The sequence below is a fragment of the Malaclemys terrapin genome, chromosome 3 (genome assembly GCF_027887155.1).
Source record: "Malaclemys terrapin pileata isolate rMalTer1 chromosome 3, rMalTer1.hap1, whole genome shotgun sequence".
NCBI lineage: Eukaryota > Metazoa > Chordata > Testudines > Emydidae > Malaclemys > Malaclemys terrapin.
In genome coordinates, this window is record NC_071507.1 from 34,604,850 (window position 1) to 34,628,221 (window position 23,372).

At 41.6% G+C, this 23,372-nt stretch overlaps 1 protein-coding gene across 1 annotated transcript in view; it reads right to left on the bottom strand.

The window, feature by feature from the left end:
- EPAS1 (endothelial PAS domain protein 1) overlaps nucleotides 1–19,168 on the bottom strand; it is a 157,875-nt gene extending 138,707 nt beyond the window's left edge. Inside the window, exon 1 of the mRNA XM_054023329.1 lies at nucleotides 18,748–19,168. Coding sequence (XP_053879304.1) covers nucleotides 18,748–18,773 — 26 coding nt within the window. The 5' untranslated portion in view covers nucleotides 18,774–19,168. The remainder of the gene's footprint in view (nucleotides 1–18,747) is intronic.
- Between the last annotated feature and the right edge of the window lie 4,204 nt (nucleotides 19,169–23,372).

Here is a 23,372-nt window from a genome sequence, read left to right on the forward strand (position 1 = left end):
ACATAGGCCTCACTATTTTATTTGGCCTTCTTATTAATTATTCTTATTTAGGAGTCCCAATCAAGGTACAGATTTCATTGTGCTGGGCAGAGCAAGTCCCTACTAAAAAATTTTCAATTTAAATAGATATGACAAAGGGTGGAAGTGATGATGTAATACTACCTCCTTTTACAAACGGAAAACTGAGGCACAAAGCAATTAACTAAATTTCCAGAGATCACACAGGAAGTTGGTGGCAGCACCAGAAACCGAACTCAGATTTCCTGACTCCCTATCCAGACCCTTAACCAGGGTTCTTCCTCTCTACAAAAGTTTAGATGCTTTTCCTGCCATATTCACTCCCTTTTAATCCCTCAACAAGTAATTTACACCAGAAGTTACATCACCTCTGAACTTGGCCATTGGGTATTTAATTCCAAACACCTGACTGTAATTTAAGAAAGTTCAATGGATGATGTCTGTTCTTGATAAGGGATAATTTTAGCTCTAGGAAGTGCAAACCCTCCCTAGTTCCATTTGCGCCAAACCCCCCACCATAAAGACCTTTCCTGAAGAGCCAGCCTTCTGGCTGTGGTAAATCTGGCTGTTTCTAGAGCCTGTCAGAGGTTATCTTGTATCAGTCAAAGGGGTTGCCAGAAACAGATCTTGGTGTACTCCTTTCATAGTGCTTCCGGCACTGAGCCAGTGTCAGAGCAAAGAACTGAGTTCAGAGTTGAAATTCACAAAATGACATCCTCAGCTTGCAGATCCTCATTTTGACATGGCTCTGGATTGGCTGGTTACATGGTTAATAAACAATGTTTTTCTATGGGTAATAATGAGTGTTTCTAAACAGCGGTATTAAGTTTCCCTGCAAACATCTGCACCTGCTTATATTCCACTTTCAGGTCAGTACATGCCTATGTAAATAGGGTATTCTCTTTGTCTGAATCATTTGTAGAATATATAGCTCTACTATGTAAAAACCTGTGGCAATGTTAAGACAACTTGATAGTAGAAAGGATGTTTTCTTAGAAATATCCCTCTGGTTAGTAATGGCAATAACATATCCTTCAAATCACTTTGAGAGGAAAATACAACTGTAAGAAAATAAAGTCTTCAGTTATAACAACAACGTTATTACAGCTGTAGCACTGAAGAGTTCATCAGGGGCTGAACAAAGCTGCCAGAGAGAGGTTCTGCTGTCAAACTGAAAACAGTGATCCAGCAACTTTGGGTTAGCATTTTAAGAGCACATGTTTAAGTTGTCAAAATCAGTGTCAGGTGAGAAAGATGCTGTGTCAAAATCAACCACCAACATTTTCTTAACTGCAGGAACCACATTGTCCCACTAGAGTCAGATGTTGCCTTCAATGCGACCACAAAAAGAGGATCTCCTCCATGCATGGAGCTCACCCATCCTATGTGGAGGAGTCAGCTGCCTCCACTGACTTTCCCCAAACTGCATTTGTTTAGAATTGGCTTCAGAGTAGGGTGGGAAGTGGCTGGGTTAGGCCACCTGGAGATTCCCTGGGAAAAGCAGCACAGTCCTTTTCCCATGGATCCTCCTTTATGGCAGGGATCTTCATTAAAAGGGGGAATCCTAAGGGCAGCCAGAACCAGAGGTAATCAGGGGCACAAGGCCTTCATGCTGATGACCCTCCCTTCCTGGGAATCAGTGGGGTTTAGTGGCAGACTTTACAGTTCATTCCTGTAGGGCAGGGGGGGAGGGAGAGAGGAAACCCCACCCTCCCAACAGAACAATGTGGAAGAAGCTCTCCAAGAGAATTCTAGCAGAGTTTTTCCTCCCCCACAAGAGAGACAATCTAGCCCTTAGTAAAATCCATGAGTCATTCAAATACACTGGCCATAGTGGTCATCAATTTTTTCATTCCAATAAAAGTACTGCTTAAAAATTCATGGCACAATATAGCCCTCATATCCAAAGCCTGGAGTCCTTTACTCAGAACTTACCCAAGCAAAGCTTCTATTACCCAAATAAGTTCTGAATTCAGGACTTCACCCTACAAGTCTTTGTATCATTTTACTAATCAGAAGATTATTTACAAAGCCATTCTTGCTCCTATTGAATTCAGCGGGAGCAGCAGCAAGCCAGTACTGTATGTAGTTACACTAGAGGGTGGGGATCGGATACAGAGGGACCTAGACAAATTAGAGGATTGGGCCAAAAAAAAACTTGATGAGGTTCAACAAGGACAAGTGCAGAGTCCTGCACTTAGGACGGAAGAATCCCATTCACTGCTACAGAATAGGGACCGAATGGCTAGGTAGCAGTTCTGCAGAAAAGGACCTAGGGGTCACAGTGGACGAGAAGCTGGATATGAGTCAACAGTGTGCTCTTGTTGCCAAGAAGGCTAACGGCATTTTGGGCTGTATAAGTAGGGGCATTGCCAGCAGATCGAGGAATGTGATCATTCCCCTTTATTCGACATTGGTGAGGCTTCATCTGGAGTACTGTGTCCAGTTTTGGGACCCACACTACAAGAAGGATGTGGAAAAATTGTAAAGAGTCCAGCGGAGGGCAACAAAAATGATTAGGGGTCTGGAGCACATGACTTATGAGGAGAGGCTGAGGGAACTGGGATTGTTTAGTCTCCAGAAGAGAAGAATATGGGGGGATTTGATAGCAGCCTTCAACTACCTGAAGGGGGGTTCCAAAGAGGATGGAGCTCGGCTGTTCTCAGTGGTGGCAGATGACAGAACAAGGAGCAATGGTCTCAAGTTGCAGTGGGGAAGGTCCAGGTTGGATATTAGGAAACACTATTTCACTAGCAGGGTGGTGAAGCACTGGAATGCGTTACCTAGGGAGGTGGTGGAGTCTCCTTCCTTGGAGGTTTTTAAGGCCCGGCTTGACAAAGCCCTGGCTGGGATGATTTAGTTGGGAATTGGTCCTGCTTTGAGCAGGGGGTTGGACTAGATGACCTCCTGAGGTCCCTTCCAACCCTGATATTCTATGATTCTATGATTCTATGATCTCATGGGCTCCAATAAGTGGAATTATATCCTCTATGAGACTGACAATGATCAAGAACACTATTGTACAATAATAGTATATAAAACTAGACGCAGCAGCCTCATATACTGTGCCACAGAAAATGCTTTAGAGTGTGAAGCAAGTTGCAGTTAGAATTAAAATTATTGTGATGGCTTAAGTTTGATCTGTAAGCAATAGCACATTTTCCATTATATATAAAGCCAGTCAAATTACTGTATTTTAATGTCACATCAAAGATCTTCAAAGTACTGTGACAATAAGCAGAGTTGATAATGTCAAGAATTCACTCATACAGAAGGTAATATAATTGTGAATGCACAGGCCTTGGAGATTCACTGATAATAACTGGAGTGTTATAACAAGAGTGATATTTAAAGGATTGGTCTGTGGTTTATCATACAAATGCATTGTTAAATGCAAGTGAAAATGAACTGAGTGTTACTCAGAGTTTAAGTGCAGAGATTAAGTGCAGTGACTATGCTACCATTTATTGTGTCCATTATGTACCTCTGGTGAAATAAAATACAGGGAATCTTGTTCCATTACATTTATAAAAGCTCCTTCATAACCACTAACATGTGACCTTCATACTTCTCTGTCTTAATACTAAGCAAACATTTGTTGTGCAAGTGCACAAATGTGTGTTCTAAAGGTGAACTACAGTATACCGACTATTGAAGTGCTATTAAACCCATTCATATCAAAATTCTCATGACCATCAAATGATTTTTCACTGTGCACACAAAAATTTAATTAATTAAAGGCTCCAAGAACATAAAATTGCAAGGGCTTTATGCTGCAGGAAAATGAGCTTAATAATGCACATTGTTTTTCATGAAATACTGTAGATTATTTCAAGTAGTACTGTAAATTATTTCACGTATTTGTAAATTACAGTGTACTATGTACAAGAAAACCTATTTTAGAGGACTGACAAAAATTGGTTACTTAAAGAAAGTGGTCTCCTAAATAAATAGTGGATCCCAGATGTACTAAGTATATTTGTGAATACTATTGTACTAGGTTTCCTATGGCAGTAACTTACTTAGGAAAGGTAGCCATTTGTATAAGTACACCTCTACCCCGATATAACGCGACCCGATATAACACAAATTCGGATATAATGAGGTAAAGCAGCGCTCTGGGGGGCGGGGCTGCGCGCTCCGGAGGATCAGCGCGTCAGCATGTCCGACTCTGACATACTGCTTTGAGCGGCATGTTAAGAATGGGAGGCAGGCGGGAGGGCAAGCAGGGTGAGGAGGAGAATGGGGAGGTGAGCTGCAGGAAGGAGGGGGTGAGGAGGCAGGCGGGTGGGAAGATGGCGAGCAGAAGAGCGGCGGTTGGGCGGATGCAAGGAGGCACACCGGACAGACTGTGAGGAGACGAGCGGGGAGGCGAGTGGCAGGCAGGCAGGCAGGTAGGTGGGGTGAGGAGGCAAGCGGTGGCCGGGCAGGCAGCAGCGCTGGGCGGACGGTGAGGAGACTAGTGGGGAGGCTGATTTGTCCCGGGCTTCACACCCCTCTAGGGACGGCTCCGACACCCTGCTCTGAGCGGCGTGTTAAGGGGCCAGGCTGGGGCTGAGGGGTTAGATAAGGGGCAGAGGGTCTCGGGGGGCGGTCAGGGGGCAAGGAGCCTTCCCTACCCAATATAACGCGGTTTCACCTATAACGCGGTAAGATTTTTTGGCTCCAGAGAACCGTGTTATGTAAGGGTAGAGGTGTATGATAATATAAGTAGTGTATGAAGTACTGTACTTTTGTTTGTTTGCTTGCATTCCTAGAAACTGAATCTAGAATTATTAGTCTCTTTTAATTATTTAGAAACTTTGTGATGTTTCTTCATTAATTTTGCACTTTTTCTTCATCTTGCATGCCTCAACATTCAGAAACTATATTCAGCAGCAAATGATATTCTTTTATCATTAATGCTATGCTTAATCATATTTGTTTTATCTTTTAACAATAATAATGAAAATATTCATATATTCTAAGGACCGAACAGACCATCATGATCATCTAGACCAGTGGTTTCCAAACTTTTTTTTCCACGGACCACTAGAAAATTGCTGAGGGTCTCGGCCCATCACTTAATGATCTTTCCAAATGTTGTTTGTACCATTAGCTAACTATTGTAAAGTGCTTTGGATAAAAGCATTATATAAAAAAACCTGTATAATAATTTTTTTGTTCTACAAATAAAAGCCCACAACTCATATTTTAATATCAATAGTCTTACCTTTCTAATGCGATGGATGTGCCCTCGCCCTCCCCCCATGGCAGCTCCTGAGCTGGGGCTGGGAAGGAGGGAGGGGGGTCTCTCCACCGCCACAGAGCTGAGGCTGGGAAGGAGGGCCGTCTCTCCCCGGCAGCCCCAGTCCTGGTGCTGGGGAAAGTTGCCTCTTTCTCTGGCTGCCACAGCCCTGCATGTCCCTAATTCCCCCCACCCTTTCTTCTCACCCCACTGCCCCCTCCCACTTACCCCCTATTCCCTCCAAGGCCACCATCTCACCTTACATTTGCATCTTCTCCAGGGTCCAGGCACCTAATTAGTGGAGCCACGGCTGTGTGCAGGTGCGCACCTTAGGGGGAAACTATCCGTGGACCATCTGAATGGAGCTCGGACCACAGTTTGAGAACCTCTGATCGAGACTGACCTGCTGCATAACACAGTCCAAAGACGCTCACCCAATAATTTCTGCATCAAACCTCCTGTCTTCTGTTTGAGCTACTGCACGCCCTTTAGAAAGACATTGAGTCCTGACTCAAAACTGCAAGTGATGGAGAATCCACCACATCCCTAAGTTAGTTGTTCTAATGGTTAATTACCATGATTGTTACCTTGTGCCTTATTTCTAGTCTGAATTTGTCTATCTTCAGCCTCCAAATATGTTTTCAGACTCAGATAATGGAGTGCACAAATATTTACAATACATAATATTCATATTTTATTGGTTGCAAAGAAGTTTTTAATGATTCTGTAATGTTATTACCACATATACTTTCAGACTGCTAGCTAATGATACTTTATCTTTTCCTTAGACAATACATTTGTATTTTCTAAAATGAGAAGGGACAGTCCAAAATTCAAAGTCCATCATTAAGGGAAGGGCTTTTAAAAGAAATGTCAATTAAGTATGTGCAATTGACATATCTAAATGTATAAAAACGCTGTAGTATTCTAGTTTCTGATCCTGCCACATGCTGCACAATAGGAAAGAAAGAACAGGAAAGGAGTCAATGGAAAGCCAATGAAGTCACAGTGGAAGTTGAAGGTGCTGATTAATTTAGAGAGGTGCACAACATTTCGCATCAGTAGGTACCTAATTCAGACTTTTTATTTTCTGAAAAACAATTACAAAGACCCAGTAGCTAACAGATAGTGAAAAAAAAAAAAAGAGTGATTAATTTATATAGCATCTCTCATGAATATCAGTACACTACAGAGTATAGTATGCACAGGGATTGAAGCAGATTGTGGCAACCATTCTACTCCATCAAAAAAACACACAACTTCATTTGGTCAAAATGATCATCTAGTTGTATTCCTGTCCAACTGGGAGAACAGGCATCCAGCTGCCTTTGGAATCAATAGTCTTCAGATTGCTGTTGGAGATGATACATTGAAAGAGTTGAAGAACTACTCATAACATGCAATCTTCACATAACATGAAGGTTGATCATCAAAGCAAACAGCCTAACAACAAGAAAGAAAACCCAATACCTACATTGCTCAAGTTATTAAAATGAAAGTTTACGGACATTTAAGTTGACTCTCGATCCTTCGTTTATAAGAAATAATCAATTAAAACAGTTTCCTTTCTATTGATCTTGGAGTCCAAAGACCCATTTCATTAAGCACTTATATTAGCTTCCTAGCATCTATGGATTTGATACACTACTATTGTTTTTTCCCCTAAAGATTTTAAAATTTAGAGACAGATATCCTTGATGTAATAAAGATTCAGCTCACTAAGCCTTTATTCCGCCACGTGTTTGTGATTATTGCAACTAGTACAATTACACTTTTTAGTAAGGGGAGTTCTTGAAAAGTGCTATAACCATCTTTTCTGCATGTACACTCAGGAAAAATACAGTTGCAAGAGATGTGAATTGCCCCTAGTTATCCCAATGACAAGTGTTGACTTAAAAGCTTACTGATTCTGCTCCATTGTCTTTAACAGAACTAACCCAATGTACATCAGCTGGGGATCTGGCCCCAGATTTCTAAGTCATTTAGGTACACTATTCCATATATGGTCTTAATTTTGTAGGCTCAACCTAGGGACCATAATTAAAAAGTGCAATTCAGCGTGCTTCATAGACAAAATTTGACACGTTTCATGTTGATATTTTCCTTCTTTGAGAATTATTTAACTAATATCAACTTCACATACCAGACTACTTTTATAGATGAGAAACATTTTAATAATTTTGACTTTTTTCACATTTTGCTCCTTGGTGATGGACAGAGAGGCACAAGTTGTTGAGCAGTAGATTTTTTAAAGCTTGCTTTTACTTCTAATATATTTTGTTACACATCTGAATTACTAAGGACTTTTAGAAAAAAAGACTATTTAGTTCTGTTTCGGCTATGTATATTCTTAAAGGGTTTAAAGGCAAATGTTAAATTTGAGATTGAAAATGTAAAACTATTAGATCTCTCCTTTGCTTCTAATTGGCTTGCAACATAAATAAATACAGTGTAGAATCAAGATACCAGTCATTATTATTGTTGATATACAGAGCAGAGTATGTTTGCCTACATTTTAGCTGGAATGAAACAGAAAAAAACAAAATCTACTGTCCTCATTAAAAAACAATACAAACCAACCATTCTGCTTCTGCCCAGATGCACAAAACTATCCATAAAGCTGCAATAATCCGATATTAATCTCACAACCACAGGCTAAAATAGAACATTTGTAAAGTTTTCTGAACTTTTTCAGAGGGAACACCCTAAACATTCCATTAATCAAAGAAAACTGCTGACTCCACATAATCATACATACAGGAAGGGTCAAGATCAGGGCACCTCTTTGATTGAAGATCAGACACAAAAATTCAACTAAAGCAACTTTGCTTCTTGTTAGACAAAACATTTAATGAGCTTCTATAGAATGGAATATTCAATATTTGCTGTGTCATGTAATGTGATGGACAGTGGAGCACAATGGATATTTTATCCCACCTCAAACTCTTTATAAAAACAGCCTAAAATTGTTTTAATATCTAAAATGGCACACAGAGTTTGCAAAGGACTGTTTGTGGTACAATTCTTAACAATTAAAAAAAATTCTAGAGCTAAATACAATCATCCAGGCAAAAGATTCAAAATCATCATTAAATTTAGGCTAACGTACTAAAAAGTATCAAAGGGGTAGCCGTGTTAGTCTGGATCTGTAAAAGCAGCAAAGAGTCCTGTGGCACCTTATAGACTAACAGACGTATAGGAGCATGAGCTTTCGTGGGTAAATACCCACTTCTTCGGATGCATCTAAAGAGCTTTCGTGGGCGATACCCACTTCTTCGGATGCATCTAAAGAGCTTTCGTGGGCGATACCCACTTCTTCGGATGCATCCGAAGAAGTGGGTATTCACCCACGAAAGCTCATGCTCCTATACGTCTGTTAGTCTATAAGGTGCCACAGGACTCTTTGGTACTAAAAAGTATAATTAAATATGGCTAATTTGGGACACTAGCTGTTATCATCCAACTGGTCAACTGTACGTCACAAAACAAATATTGTATTCTACAGTGCTATTGGAAAGCAGCATTATACAGTTTCACACATTTTTCTTTTATACAAAAAGGAAACTTGGTAGTTGTGAATAATCTTGCAAGTCTAATAGAAAGCAAATACTGTCTCTAAGTGATTAAGCTCTTACTAGCACCAGCTAGTTAAAACACTTTGCTCCAACTAATGTTTAAGCAGCTACTGAACACAGCACTATACTGACAGATAACAGGATTTATCTCAAGGAAGTAATATAAAAAACTGCACCTGCATAGTGTACCATATTTGCATTTTTGTTTTAATCTATAATGGTGTGTCCTGGCTATTGGTATATACTTCATGCCCTACAGTATGCCATAAAGTGAAATGCACATCCAGAATTTCTCCCAGCATGTATATATGATATATAAGCAAACACACTAATATTTAAAAGAAAACCCTGATCATCGCACTTCATCATTAACAGATCTAAATGGAAAAAGCATTTCTGTGAATAGAATTAGCTATTTGTTTGCAGTGTTATTATAGCTGTGTTGGTCTCGGGACATTAGGGAGACAAGGTGGGTGATGTAATGTCTTTTATTGGACCAAATTTCTGATGATTAAAGAGAAAGCAGTCAAGTTGAGACAGAGCTCTTCTTCAGGTCTGGGAAAAGTATTCATTGACACAGCTAGAAACAAAGTGGAATAGATTATTTAGCATAAGAAGTTAACATGTTGTAAGAGACCATTCAAGGTGAAGTCTGCAGTTAACACCTCTCCAGTCATAGGTGGGACACAGGCGGGTTAGTGGGTTATAGATTGTTGTAATAAGCCAGTGTCTTTATTAAGTCCATGATTTTTAGTGTCTAACAAAGTTATTAATTTAAGCTCCCAGGCTCATCCTTTGAAGGTTGTGCAGGTTTCTTTTGAGGATAAGGACTGAGAGGTCAGGTATGGAGTGAGCATTTTGTGAAAAATGTTCACTCACAGGTGATATGGTGTTTTTATCTTTTCTATTTGTGTTCATTCTAGAGCATAGTGATTGTCTTGTTTCACCCACAAAGTTGTTATTGGGACATTTAGTACAGTGGATAAGGTATACCACATGTTTTGAGTAGGACCTATGGATCTTGAAAGATATGTTGTGAGGCATACTGATCATCATACCAGTGGAGAGACATCTCCAGGTTTTGCATCTGTTAGGGCAGGGTCCTTTGTCCTCTTATTGCAGAGGTGTTAATTACTCACTTTACCTGGAATGGGTGTCTTACAACAGTGGTTCTCAACCAGGCGTAAATGTACCCCTGGGGGTATTCAGAGGTCTTCTGGGGGTACCATCAACTCATCTAGATATTTGCTTAGTTTTACAGACTACATAAAAAGCACTAGCAAAGCAAGTACAAACTAAAATTTCATACAGATAATAACTTGTTTATACTGCTCTATATACTGTGCACTGAAATGTAAGTACAATATTTATATTCCAGTTGATTTATTTTATAATTATATGGTAAAAACGAGAAAGTAAGCAATTTTTCAGTAATAGTGTGCCGTGACACTTGTTTCAGAGTAACAGCCGTGTTAGTCTGTATCCGCAAAAAGAAGAACAGGAGTACTTGTGGCACCTTAGAGACTAACAAATTTATTAGAGCATAAGCTTTCGTGGACTATAGCCCACTTCTTCGGATGCATATAGAATGGAACATATAATGAGGAGATATATATACACACATACAGAGAGCATAAACAGGTGGGAGTTGTCTTACCAACTCTGAGAGGCCAATTAATTAAGAGAAAAAAAAAAAAAAAAAAAAACTTTTGAAGTGATAATCAAGCTAGCCGAGTACAGACAGTGTGATAAGAAGTGTGAGAGTACTTATAAGGGGAGATAGTCAACATTTGTAATGGCTCAGCCATTCCCAGTCCTTATTCAAACCGGAGTTGATTGTGTCTAGTTTGCATATCAATTCTAGCTCTGCAGTCTCTCTTTGGAGTCTGTTTTTGAAGTTTTTCTGTTGTAATATAGCCACCCGCAGGTCTGTCACTGAATGACCAGACAGGTTAAAGTGTTCTCCCACTGGTTTTTGAGTATTTTGATTCCTGATGTCAGATTTGTGTCCATTAATTCTTTTGCGTAGAGACTGTCCGGTTTGGCCAATGTACATGGCAGAGGGGCATTGCTGGCACATGATGGCATATATCACATTGGTAGATGTGCAGGTGAACGAGCCCCTGATGGTATGGCTGATGTGATTAGGTCCTATGATGATGTCACTTGAATAGATATGTGGACAGAGTTGGCACTTGTGTATTTTTATATCTGATTTTTTAAGTGAGGTGTAACCTGGGGGAACGCAAGTCAAATCAGACTCTGAAAGAGGTACAGTAGTCTAGAAAGGTTGAGAGCCACTGTCTTACAACATGTTAACTCTCATGATAAACAAATCTGTTCCACCTTGTATTTAGGTGTGACACTTGGGTGTGTCTACACTGCAATAACTGCAATAAAACACTCGTGGCAAGCCTGTGTCAGTCAACACAGGCTCATGGGGCTATAAAACTGCAGTCAGTGTAGATGTTCGGGCTTGGGCTGTAGCCCAGGATCTGGGTCCCAGCGAGTGGGGAGTGTGCCAGAGCCCAGGATCCAGCCTGAGCCCGAACACCTACATCACAGTTTTGTAACCCCTCAGCCCAAGCCCTGTGAACCTGAGTTAGGTGACACAGGCCAGCGGCACTGTAGACATACCCTCCGAGTACCTTTCCCAGACTTGAAGAAGACCTCTGTGTAAGCTCGAAAGCTTGTCTCTTTGGCCAACAGAAGTTGGTCCAGTAAAAGATATTACCTCACCCACCTTTTTATTAGAGAATTTACTGTATTTAAAATAATCTGCCTTTATTACTGTGCCTCATTGCCATCAATTAATTCCTTTACCTGATATTCACAACTTGAGAGGAGTCAAATGAACCAAAATGAAATAGGTTTTTCTCTCTGCAAGGCTGTTTTTTCAGGTCATGTAGCAAGATGCACAGTGTAAAGAAAGTATCAGAGGGGTAGCAGTGTTAGTCTGGATCTGTAAAAAGCAACAGAGGGTCCTGTGGCACCTTTAAGACTAACAGATGTATTGGAGCATAAGCTTTTGTGGGTGAATACCCACTTCGTCAGATGCGATTATAATGAGTTTCAGCCGAGACTGGAGCTTGAGCATTGTAGTTCAACCACTACATTTGGAAAAAACTACAACTGAGTAAGAAAGTACAGTTCTATGCTCACATTTGAAATATGAATTGCAATTCATTACACAACTTCCTTTCACTCTTTGCAAAATGGACTCTTATGCTGGTAACAACATCCCAATCCTTCAGTGCTTACTCATACAAGTGCTATAATTCCATTGACTTCAATGGGACTACCTACATCAGTAAGAACTGCTTCTAGGAATAAAGGTTGTAGTATCTGGCTCTCCAGAACCTGGGTTTTCAAGACAATGCTCCACTACTTTTTTTCCCCCTTTCTGCATAGTTTGTAAAACTCTGAAAGGTAGGAAAATAAAATTTTGTTCGCTGGAAGTTTATAATTCTTTGTAGATAGGTCAAATTTTTGCAGTTAGTGGAAGTATTTAAAAACACAGTTATAGAATTCACAGTGCACAACAGCCCTTGTTTTGAAATTTATACACTGGAATTTCCAGATGTGAGAATGCTACATCATAAAATTAGATGTGCTATAGAAAGCAAGAGGAGATTCATTATTTAGATTTATGGCAAAGTCCCTAAATATGAAGGATACCATAATAACAGATTTCCAGTACTGAAGGCTTCCATAGTATCTGAACAGGGTGAATATATGATAACTGGGGATAAGAACAGCTTAGTAGAAAATGCAATGTTATTTGACAAACAGGAAATCAAAATGAGGTACTCCACTCAAGGATGCCAGATTTTAGCATTCATCTTGTGAGTGGTTATGAATTTTGACAGAAACAGTTTTTGTGAAGTCAAAAGTATATATAACTTGGCAGAAACCCAGACAATTTTAGTAGTCTCACAAATGTCAACAAATGCCCACATTCTGCACAGTTATCAGGGTGAAATCCATTCAACCTGTTTAAAGTCCAAATATTTGGGCTGTATATGAGTGGAATGAACAGTGGCTGGGGAACTGAAACCCACCCCTTCTAATTGGATGTGGGTGCCAATGAAATCTAAGGGACTTGGTTTCCGACAGTTGGATTAGTTCTTTTGTGAGTAAGGATTTGCAGGCTACTATTGATGGTAAAGCTCTTAGGACCCTATCCCTCTCTGATTAAAGAAAATGGCAAAATTCTCATTGACATCAGTTGTGCAGAATCAGTCCTTTAAGGGAGAGGTCAATGGGAGTCGAAGGCACAAAGTATCTCATGAGAGTTTTTTAGTACTTAGCAGTATCAAGCTTTAAATATTAATAGACAGCATTCAGTTATCTAGCCATAGTTGAACAGGGATATTTAAGTATCAGATGTTTGGTCTTTTGGTCAATTTTTTCACACCCTGTCCCCTTCCCCTTCTAGTGCAGCACCTAAAATTTGCACGGCTTATAAAAAAAAAAATCTGTCTGACATCAGTATAGTGTCATTAACAATCACTAACTTTTCTGCAGACATGGGGCGGGGGGAGGGAATAATGAAAGAATCATACAAAAGTACACTTAAAAATCACTACTGCCAGATTCTGGCTCAGCAGTGGCACATGCATATCTCTCATAGTCTAAATTGTTCATTTTCTCAACTTGAAAAATCTCTACTGGGTTTTTTTCCCAGCAATCTGTGTTCTGAATGAATTTATCAGGCAACCCCGAACAAGCATCATCAATGTTCACTTTGAGCAAAAGAACAGCTTTGACAGTGTCTGCACTCATTCGCTTTACTCCAAAGACTGTTCTACACGAAACACTAAATCCTATGTTCCTGATAAATACAGAGCAAAATCTAGTTGGTCCTGCAATGTGTCTTGAAGAAAAAAAATCGTAATTATAAAAAAATTATAACCAAATACAAACAAAAATTAATCATGATTAAATAAAAACCAAAGACATTTCAAATATCTGAAAAGAACTTCTCAGAACACTGAAATATCATATGAAAAAAAAACCTGTATGATGATTTTGTTTATGGCCACATTTGGAATATGAAGATTAAATGTATGCTATATTGATTACTCTTAGTTTACATTATCTTGCAAGCAAAATTTGTTTTATTCTTTCAATGATTTCTTAAAATATATTAATATTCCAAGAAATAGTTACTTTTTGTTTAAAAATACAAATACCTACAAGAAGCTTTCCACTGACTAATTTAAAGTAATGGATCTATTCATTTTACATCAAAGTGGGTGGTAGAAGACTCAGACCAGATTTTTATTTTAAGAAACGCACATTACATCTACTAATGAGAGTGACACAACATGACAATTCTACATAAAATGTTACTCAGATCTCTTTGACTTGGACTGAAATATAACTCCCATGTGAGAATCCGAGGATGATCTTTGATTTAAATGGAGCACAATGTAAAATGTTCTGGATTATCCTTCATGGAGTGCCTCTTGTTTTATGGTGGTAGAACTGTTCCTCAAGGCTTATGCCTCAAGACTTGCCTGGAAGTCCTACAAAACAGATTTTTATTACCATCACCACTTTTTCTCTATGAAATCGATTTATAAATTGTGATATTAAGTTAGCCACATTAAGTTTCCAGCTGTATATCCAGCTAGAAATCAAGCTAATAATACTGTAGCAACTGATAAACTAAAGGCAATAAATCATTCATATAAAAGTAACAAATGAAAATAAAATATATTAAGTTTCAATTGGCTATGCAGAATATTCCTGTACATACATTCATACACACACATCTGCAAGAATACTGAACTAGATACATGACCTTTCATCTCAAAGCACCGTACAAACATTATATCTCACCTCTATTACACCCCTAAGAGGTAGATAAGTATTATTACCCTACTTCTGAGATATGGAAATTGGCACAAGAATGTCAAGTGATTTACTTAAGATCACGCTTGAGTCAGTGCCAGAGCCAGTAAATTAGAACCCAGATCTCCTAAATTTCAGTATTGTGCTGTATCTAAAGTATATTCTTAGGCACTTTAGAGAGAGAAAACCAAAGAGAGGAAAGAAGAATGTGCAGTAAGCCTCAAGAACCAGTAGTGCACTGGTTTCGTCTTCTGGCCCTGAGACTTAAAACTTCAGCATCTGTGGCAAGACCTGCCCCTGGAGAACTGAACTTTTTAGCTACTCTCAATGATGCAGCATGACATATAGTAACTGATCTGCTTTGGCAATTATACTGTTGTCTCGAGACATTTGCCATCTACGGGTATGTCTACACTGCAAAACACCTATGGCTGGCAAGCCGAGCCCGAGCCCAAACATCTACGCTGCAATATTACAGCCCCATCACAGGGGTTTAATTGCAGTGTAGTCATACCCTAAGATCTGCTTAGTTTCAAAGTTCTCTGTGCACTAGACAGTGCTCATTCCCTTATAGTTTTAGGTGATTAAGAGTGAATTTTTTGTTAAAAACTGTGATATTACTATCTTTTGTTAAAATTGTGAATTTTCAGCCTGAAGATTATTTCAGCCCTTTATTAAACATACTACATATTTTTATAAACACACCTTACTGTACCATAATTTTTTCACTATTCTCTTAAAAACGGAATTATGAGGGTACATAACATTATCCAGTACTTCATTGTTTGCATAGAATGTTAACTCATATGTAGAACAAATGTGCTGTTAAGATAAAGTATATCGCCCTAATAAATTAATATCTGATATGCTGATGGTTCTAAAGTTATCCAGTGCAATAATTTTCACACTGCTCATAGTGTAGCTTAGTCAATGATCTGGAGCTAGTGCACAAATTAAAATGAAATATTAAATACAATTTTTAGAAGCTTAGTATATCAGTAAATGAAACAACTATATATGAACAATGGCAAGATAAGGTATTTCCTTCATAAATTAAAGCTTTTATTTACATATTTCTGTATTCAATGACAAAAGTCAATCTTGCAAACACTGATAGCATAAAATAGCTTGAATATCTCAACGCATGGGTCAATCCTACAATTTTTAATCACTTGGATAGTCTTTACTCATGCCAGTACTCTCATTGATTTCACGAGTTAAATGTCTGCCAGTTTTGCACTATAGTTCCTGATTTCTTTCCTTTTGTTTCCACCTGTAACATGTGTAATACAGAGCACCAAACAATTTGTATTAAGATTCAGTAGATTGTCAGTGGTAATTACGGAGCTTGAATACCTGGATTTCTGTTTTACTTGGACAGAAAACCTTACTTTACACCTCCTTGCAACAAAAAAATATTTAATAAGAGTAAGAGAGAAACACCTACCCAATAACTGTGCTCAGCACATTCCCAGAGCCCTCAACTTTAAGTGAAATGATTGGCAATTAAAACACAACATGCCCCTCAGGTCCTATATTAAATTCTGGTATTTCATCAGATCCCCAAAATTATGAAGCCACCTACACAGTACACCCTCAGTACATCATATATTGAGATGTATCACAATATAAAATTAATAAATGTTTACATAACATGTAAACTATACCCATGTAATTGTAATTATGAAGCATGTTTTGTTAAAATTCCTTCCTTCTAAAACACCATCTTCAACTGAAAAAATAATTACCTAATTGACATTAAAGATAATAAACCTTGTTGTAAATTGCATTACCTTAATCCCCGAAAACTAATGAACTAAATAACCCTGAACTGGAGAACAAGACTGGAGAACTAGTATTTGTTGTTGATTGTGGTCTACATATGTGCATACCTTTAGTTTCAAATGACCAGCTATGGGTGCAGTTATGTATTTTCATTATATTGTACGCTCTTCTTTGTATGAGGAAGATTGATACCCACCAGAAAGGTGGGTTCTTTCCCACTTTGCAGAAGATTTTTTTCAAGGGAGTAGGGATGGAGCAAGAGAGTGGGAGTAAATGGAGGGGGGAGGGTGAGACTTTAGCCCAGGGGTGGGCAAACTGGGGAGTGGGGTCTGGGGCTCACACCAGCCGTGGCATGGCCCCACTCTGGCTCCTACGCACTCCAATGGCCCTCTCTGGCGCTACAATGGGAGCTGCAGGGGCTATGCCTGCGGATGGGGGCAGCATGCAGATCCGCCTGGCAGCACCTCCGCGTAGGAGCCGGAGAAGGGACATGCCATTGTTTCTGGGAGCCTCTTGAGGTAAGTGCCGCTCAGAGCCTGCACCCCTGAGCCTCTCCCCCACGCCCCAACTCCCTGTCCCAGCCCTGATCCCCCTCCCACTCTCCAAACCCCTCAATCCCAGCCCAGAGCACCCTCCTACACCCCAAACTCCTCATCCCCAGCCCCACCCCAGAGCCCACACCCCCAACCAGCACTCATCCCCTCCAGCCGCCCCACCCGCAACCCCACCCCAATTTTGTGAGCATTCATGGCCCTTCATACAAGTTCTATTCCCCAATATGGCCCTCAGACCAAAAAGTTTGCCCACCCTAGCCTTCGCCTCAGAGTGTCAGAGACCTCTCTGGTGCAGCCAATCAGAAAACAGACAGCTGAACATTGCCCAATGCAGCTAATCAGAGCGCCACTACCAGGATATTCGCTTTCAATGCAACCAAAGTGCAGACCCTCAACAGAAAAGGGACTGACTCCACCCTGAGCTCAACTCCCTGGAGCAGCAGCTGTAGAGGCGATCCGCTCAGTCAGTGTTCCAGTTAACGCTTGGGCTAAATACTGACCACACAGGACTTAATCCGGACTCACTCTGCCCCCTTAAGGGAAATGAGTCCGGACTCACAACCGGTGTGACTGAAATCAGCCGAGCCTGCAGCCCCATGTCTCCCTACTGACCCCAGCGCTCGCCGAAAGTCCCATTGGGAAAATAACACACGGTACTTTTCCACTGAGACTCCAGTCGGGTTCCTATCAACCGGGGTTGGATTAATGCGGAACCTACACTCGCCTGGCTTTATATCCCAGTCCTTAATCTAAAACCACACCGGGGGGGGGGGGGGCAGGTGGAAAACTGGGCTATATTGCTCATGTGCTCTCCTGGGGAAGCGACGGAGTATCCATTACGTTTCCCTGTAGCTCCCATGGACGCATGAAAGTAAGGGCTGGATCCTCACGACTGCATATGCTACGTTTCCCTATAATTTATATGACATCACGAGGAGCTTTTGAAACCACCTACTTTTGAGATCACGTTTAGGAAATCGTTCATCCTGCTAAATTCCTTCTGCCCTGTTCAGTGCAGCCAATTTAACCCACCTGCTATGTTGTTTTTTAATCCTTCACCTCTCGTGGGGAATTAACGTTTTGCAACCTGCTGCACCAACCCATCTTGGACTCGAGTGAATTTTGCCTGAGCCGCTACAGACAGACAGAGAGGAAGGAGCAGGGCTAAGACCATCCTCCACATCTGGTGTAAAGTTTTTGTTTTGCTGTGCGCGGTTTGGGCAGGAAGGTTATCTTTGCTGCCCTGCTGAAATGACCTCTTCCTTCGCGGCTGCGGGGATCAACCAAGACAATTAACTGCCAAGAACCATTTTTCCTGCCGCTACCCCTCTCAGGGTCCGATCCCCGGCTCATGCAGTCAATGGGATCACTACCATGAACTTCAATCATTTGCTGCTGGATCCCTAAAGCCCCAGCTTGGGTAGCAGCGGCAGGCAGCTCTAGCCTGAAAAGCATCCCGAGTCCCAGCCGGGGAGCAGCCCCAGGACCTGGACTCCACGCAACAGCCTCAGACTTGCGGAAGAAATAGAAGTCACTCAGGCAGCAGCAACTAATGACTCCTCCAGCAGGCGAGGAGACACGGTCCTGTCCTTGGGACCGTCATAACTTCGGGGAATCCCAACCCCGGTGCCTCTCCCCGGGCACCACGGTTGCAGTTACACGGTTCCCACTTTCATTGCACATCCCACCCCCGAGCCTATCCAGCCCCTTCTGCCCCCACCCCGCTTACCTTTTCTTTTCCTTGTCAGCTGTCATTATTGAGGCTGCTGCCCTTTGTGCTGCTTAAACCAACTCGGGCTGCCAACAAGGGCTCCTCGGTCACGGCTGTGGGTGTCCTGCTCGCCGATCCCCCCTGCCCCAAAAAAGCACCGGGCAGCCTAGAGATCCCAGGCGTGGAGGGAGGAAGCCGGGTTTGGGAAGGCCGGGGAATAGCTCGCGCTCTCGCAGCTCACAGCAACGCTGGTGCACTAGTTGTCCTCCAGGAAAAGGCTGAAGCAATCCTGGCCAGGTCGCCCCTGAGCTGACCATACAGTCTCAGGACACTGCCGAGGATTGTACAGCCCGCCCAGGGGGGAAGGAGAAGGGAGAGACCGGGTTCCCCCTCAAATCTGAAGCCCTGCCAGAAGAAAGTTCTCACTTTAAAACTTCAGGCTTCCCTGGGCTCCCGGGGGCAGGTTCAGCCTCTTTAGCCCCGTCTCCCGCTGGAGCTGTCGCGGCTCGTTCTCCAATGGGGACGGGAGCTGGCTGAGCCCTCCTCCTCCCTTTACCCCCTCCCACCACGTCCACCCAGGCTCCAGCAGGACTTGCTGAGATGAGGTCAACGCCGCGAGAGGCGGCGGAGCGCCCGGGGAGCGAGCGAGGGTGGCAGGGCCAGCAAGGAGCGCTCAAGGGACGCGGGGGAGCAGGGGGCGTTGAGGGCAGCTGGAGTCTCCCCTCCTGCTGCGCTGCACAACACAACACACAGCCCCCCGCAGCAGCCCTGCCAGCACCTCGCTGGGCTGGAGGGGGCAGGGCAGCGTGCTGGGAAGGGGGGCAGCGATTGCTTTGCAGCGGGCAATTCCCTCCCCTCGGCAGCGGCTACTCCCGGCCCAGGGGACGGATTTCCCTCCTCCGCGCGGTGCCTTATCACTTGCTGCATCGAGCAGGATGCTTCGCTGACCTCGCTCCGCAGCTCGGCTGCCGCTGAGGTGCAGGGGCCTGCGCTGCTGCCCCGGGCACTTCCCCAGCCAGAGCAGCGAAGGGAGACGGGGGCGAGCTGGCCGGGAATGGCCAGAGGGGAAGGTGGCTAGGAGCACCTGTCAGGTCAGGCAGAAACGTGACTGGGGCTGTAAACATTGGCTTGTGGATGACTTATGTCCCTCCCCCTTACACATGTTTTGCGGGGGGGAGGAGGAGGAAGAGATTGTATTTGATACGAATTGTTTTTCTGCCCTGGATGCACTGGGTCTGGAGGGGTCATTCTTCAGACGCGAAAAATCAAGCTACAATCATCATGCTTTTGCCTTCTTAATATATGCAGATAAGGCCTCCCATGTCCCTCCGCCTTCAGCTGTCTCGGGCTGCTCCTGCGACTAGGAGCGTCACAGAGGCGATGCCTCTCATTCATTAGGAAATAGCTATTTTGGCAAAGACTCACAGAGGCATTTAGTGGAAGTTAGGAGCCTCAATACCTTTGCAGATCTGGGCTTTTGATATTAAGGTTAAGTCATGTAGGTACTATGGTGATGGGGTCATAGAGAAGTGATTGCTTGCTTTAGCTGGAAGTGTGCTTGGGAAAGTGAAATCCTGTTTTCACCCTAGCCCACACAAATTGAAATCCAGGAGTTTCTTTAAATCCCTCACCCAGGTTGTTCTCACAAATTTATCTATTTGGATTTATACCTTAACTAAAAAAGCTAATGATCTTAAGTACCTTCACAAAAATTAAGACTACTATCCATATTAATACATTTTTCATATCAATAGCCACAAATCCAGCAGCCACTCCTCAAGCTCAAAACCCAAATCAGTCAGCCACGAGTTGATTGAAAAATGCCCTCCTCACAACTACTAACTCCGAGTGCTCAATTAACCTTCTAAATATTAGTATCACAAATGAGTGTTCCAAATGAGGGAGACAAGGGGGTCACAGTGATGGTGTATTGTGCTCTAGTGCAGGTCACATCTGGAGAGAAGTGTACAGAAGTGAGTACTGGGGCATAAGTATGCACAGGCCCTCAGCTTACTGATCTTCCTTCCTCAGACTTTTACATTTTGTTTCTTTTTTAAAAGCCATTGTATCCTTATTTTCTTGTTCAAATAAAAACAGCAATACACTTTTTTTTTTAAATTAAGCTTGCTGATATTAAGTGTCTGCTGGGGAAATAAAGTACTAATGCTCAACTCCTGTGAGCTCCTGCTATGACATTTTTCAAATTATATCATTAAATAAGTCTCTGCTGTATCAAAAATTATTTCCTCACACTACAACTTATTTATTTTTCAGCTTAATCGCATTAATAACCTGTAAATACTTCAGTTTAATTTTTTTTAATTAGACAACTTAAACCCAAAACATCTTTTCCTCAGAATAAAAATCACTTGTTTTCTTACACTTCACTGTAATGGAAATAATTTTTGATATTTTGCCCATAATAGATTATTTCTCTATTATTCAAAGTTTAGCAGTTTCCCCATGCCATTTTCATATGCTGTTTAGAAAAAAAATTGGTCAGAGAAGTGTTTCTTTGTGTAACATGTTTAAATCAACAAGTGTATTTCCACGTTAGTAATACATTCTGCTCATCTGAAGAGAGCTACCCATGCTTGCATAGCAGCAATCTGATTATGTGGTAACAGTTTCTTATACAACAGAACCTACACAAAAGAAAACCGCAAATATTTAAAACCTAAGTAAACCTGGTTAAACAGAATTTGTATGTACAGGGCTAAGTTTAGCCTTCAAGTGATAAAAGAGTGCAGCAGGATCAAAGAACCAGTCATTCATTCTCTAGATTAACTTGAGTTCTTGGTCCTTCACTGATTTTTGCTGATGTCACTGCTTCTCTCTATATCTGAAGATTCTTTAAGTGAATAAACAACTTGACTTCAGAGTCAGACAAGCAAAGAATTTAAAATGGCTAAATTTAAAATGCACAGTAAAACTCAGGTCTTACCCATTGGCCTCGTCCTAGTGACACTGATGGCCATATTGTGGCTGATTTTCAGCGCACATTTCTTGCTCCTTTGCCCAGCAGGGGCTGAAAGTACTGGAGCAATAATGGCCTGCTCAACAGTGACTCCCCAACGTGACTGAGGAATGATGATGGACTTTAAAATATATCCTGTTCTTTCCTTGCTCAGGAGCATGGTAGTGATGATATTGCTATGTCATGGAGATAAGGAAAGTAAATAAGCATAAAGGATTTTCAAGGTTGTCAGCCATGCATCAATTATCAGAATAATAAAAGGCCCCATTGAAATCATGGGAATTTTGCCACTGACTCCAGAGGCGTCAGGATTTCAGCCACAGATTCAATAAAATGGTCCTAAGATTGCCAGAAATGACAGTATAAACAACTAGTTCTCAATCCTGGCGAACAGAAGAGGGAACAGATGCTCCACATTTGAAGACATTGTTCCAATTTTCAGCAAATCAAAACATATCCACCTATTCTAGGAGCCAAATGTAAAAACATAAGAATGGCCATACTGGGTCAGACCAAAGGTCCATCTAGCCCAAAATCCTATCTTCTGACAGTGGCCAATGCCTGGTGCCCCAGAGGGAATGAACAGAGCAGGTAATCATCAAGTGATCCATTCCCAGTCGCTCATTCCCAGCTTCTGGCAAACGGAAGCTAGGAACACCATCCCTACCCATCCTGCCTAGTAGCCACTGATGGACATATCCTCCATGAACTTATCTAGTTCTTTTTTGAACCCTGTTATAGTCTTGCCCTTCACAGTATCCTCTGGCAAGGAGTTCCACAGGTTGATTGAGTTATGTGAAAAAATACTTCCTTTTGTTTATTTTAAACTTGCTGCCTATTAATTTCATTTGGTGACTCCTAGTTCTTGTGTTATGAGAAGGAGTAAATAACACTTCCTTATTTACTTTCTCCACAATCATGATTTTATAGACCTCTATCATATCCCCCCTTAGTTGTTTCTTTTCCAAGCTGAAAAGTCCCAGTCTTATTCATCTCTCCTCATAGGGCAGACGTTCCATACCCCTAATCATTTCTGTTTCTCTTTTCCAATTCCAATACATCTTTTTTGAGATCACATCTGCACACAGTATTCAAGATGTAGGCATACCATGGATTTATATAGAGGCAATGTGATGTTTTCTGTCTTATTTGCTATCCCTTTCCTAATGATCCCCAGGATTCTGTTTGCTTTTTTGACCGCCGCTGCACATGTTTTCAGAGAACTATCCACAATGACTCCAAGATCTCTTTCTTGAGTGGTAACAGTCAATTTAGACCCCATCGTTTTATATGTATAGTTGGGATTACTTTGCATTTATCAACACTGAATTTCATCGGCCATTTTGTTGCCCAGTCATCCAGTTTTGTGAGATCCTTTTGTAGCTCTTCGCAGACTGCCCGGGACTTAACTATCTTGAGTAGTTTTGTATCTGCAAATTTTGCCACCTCACTGTTTATCCCTTCCTCCAGATCATTTATGAATATGTTGAATAAGACTGTTCCTACTACAGACCCATGGGGGATACCACTATTTACCTCTCTCCATTCTGACCATTTATTCCTATCCTTTCATTTCCTATCTTATAAGCAGTCACCAATCCATGGGAGGACCTTCACTCTTATCTCTTGACCGCTTACTTTGCTTTAGAGCCTTTGGTGAGGGACC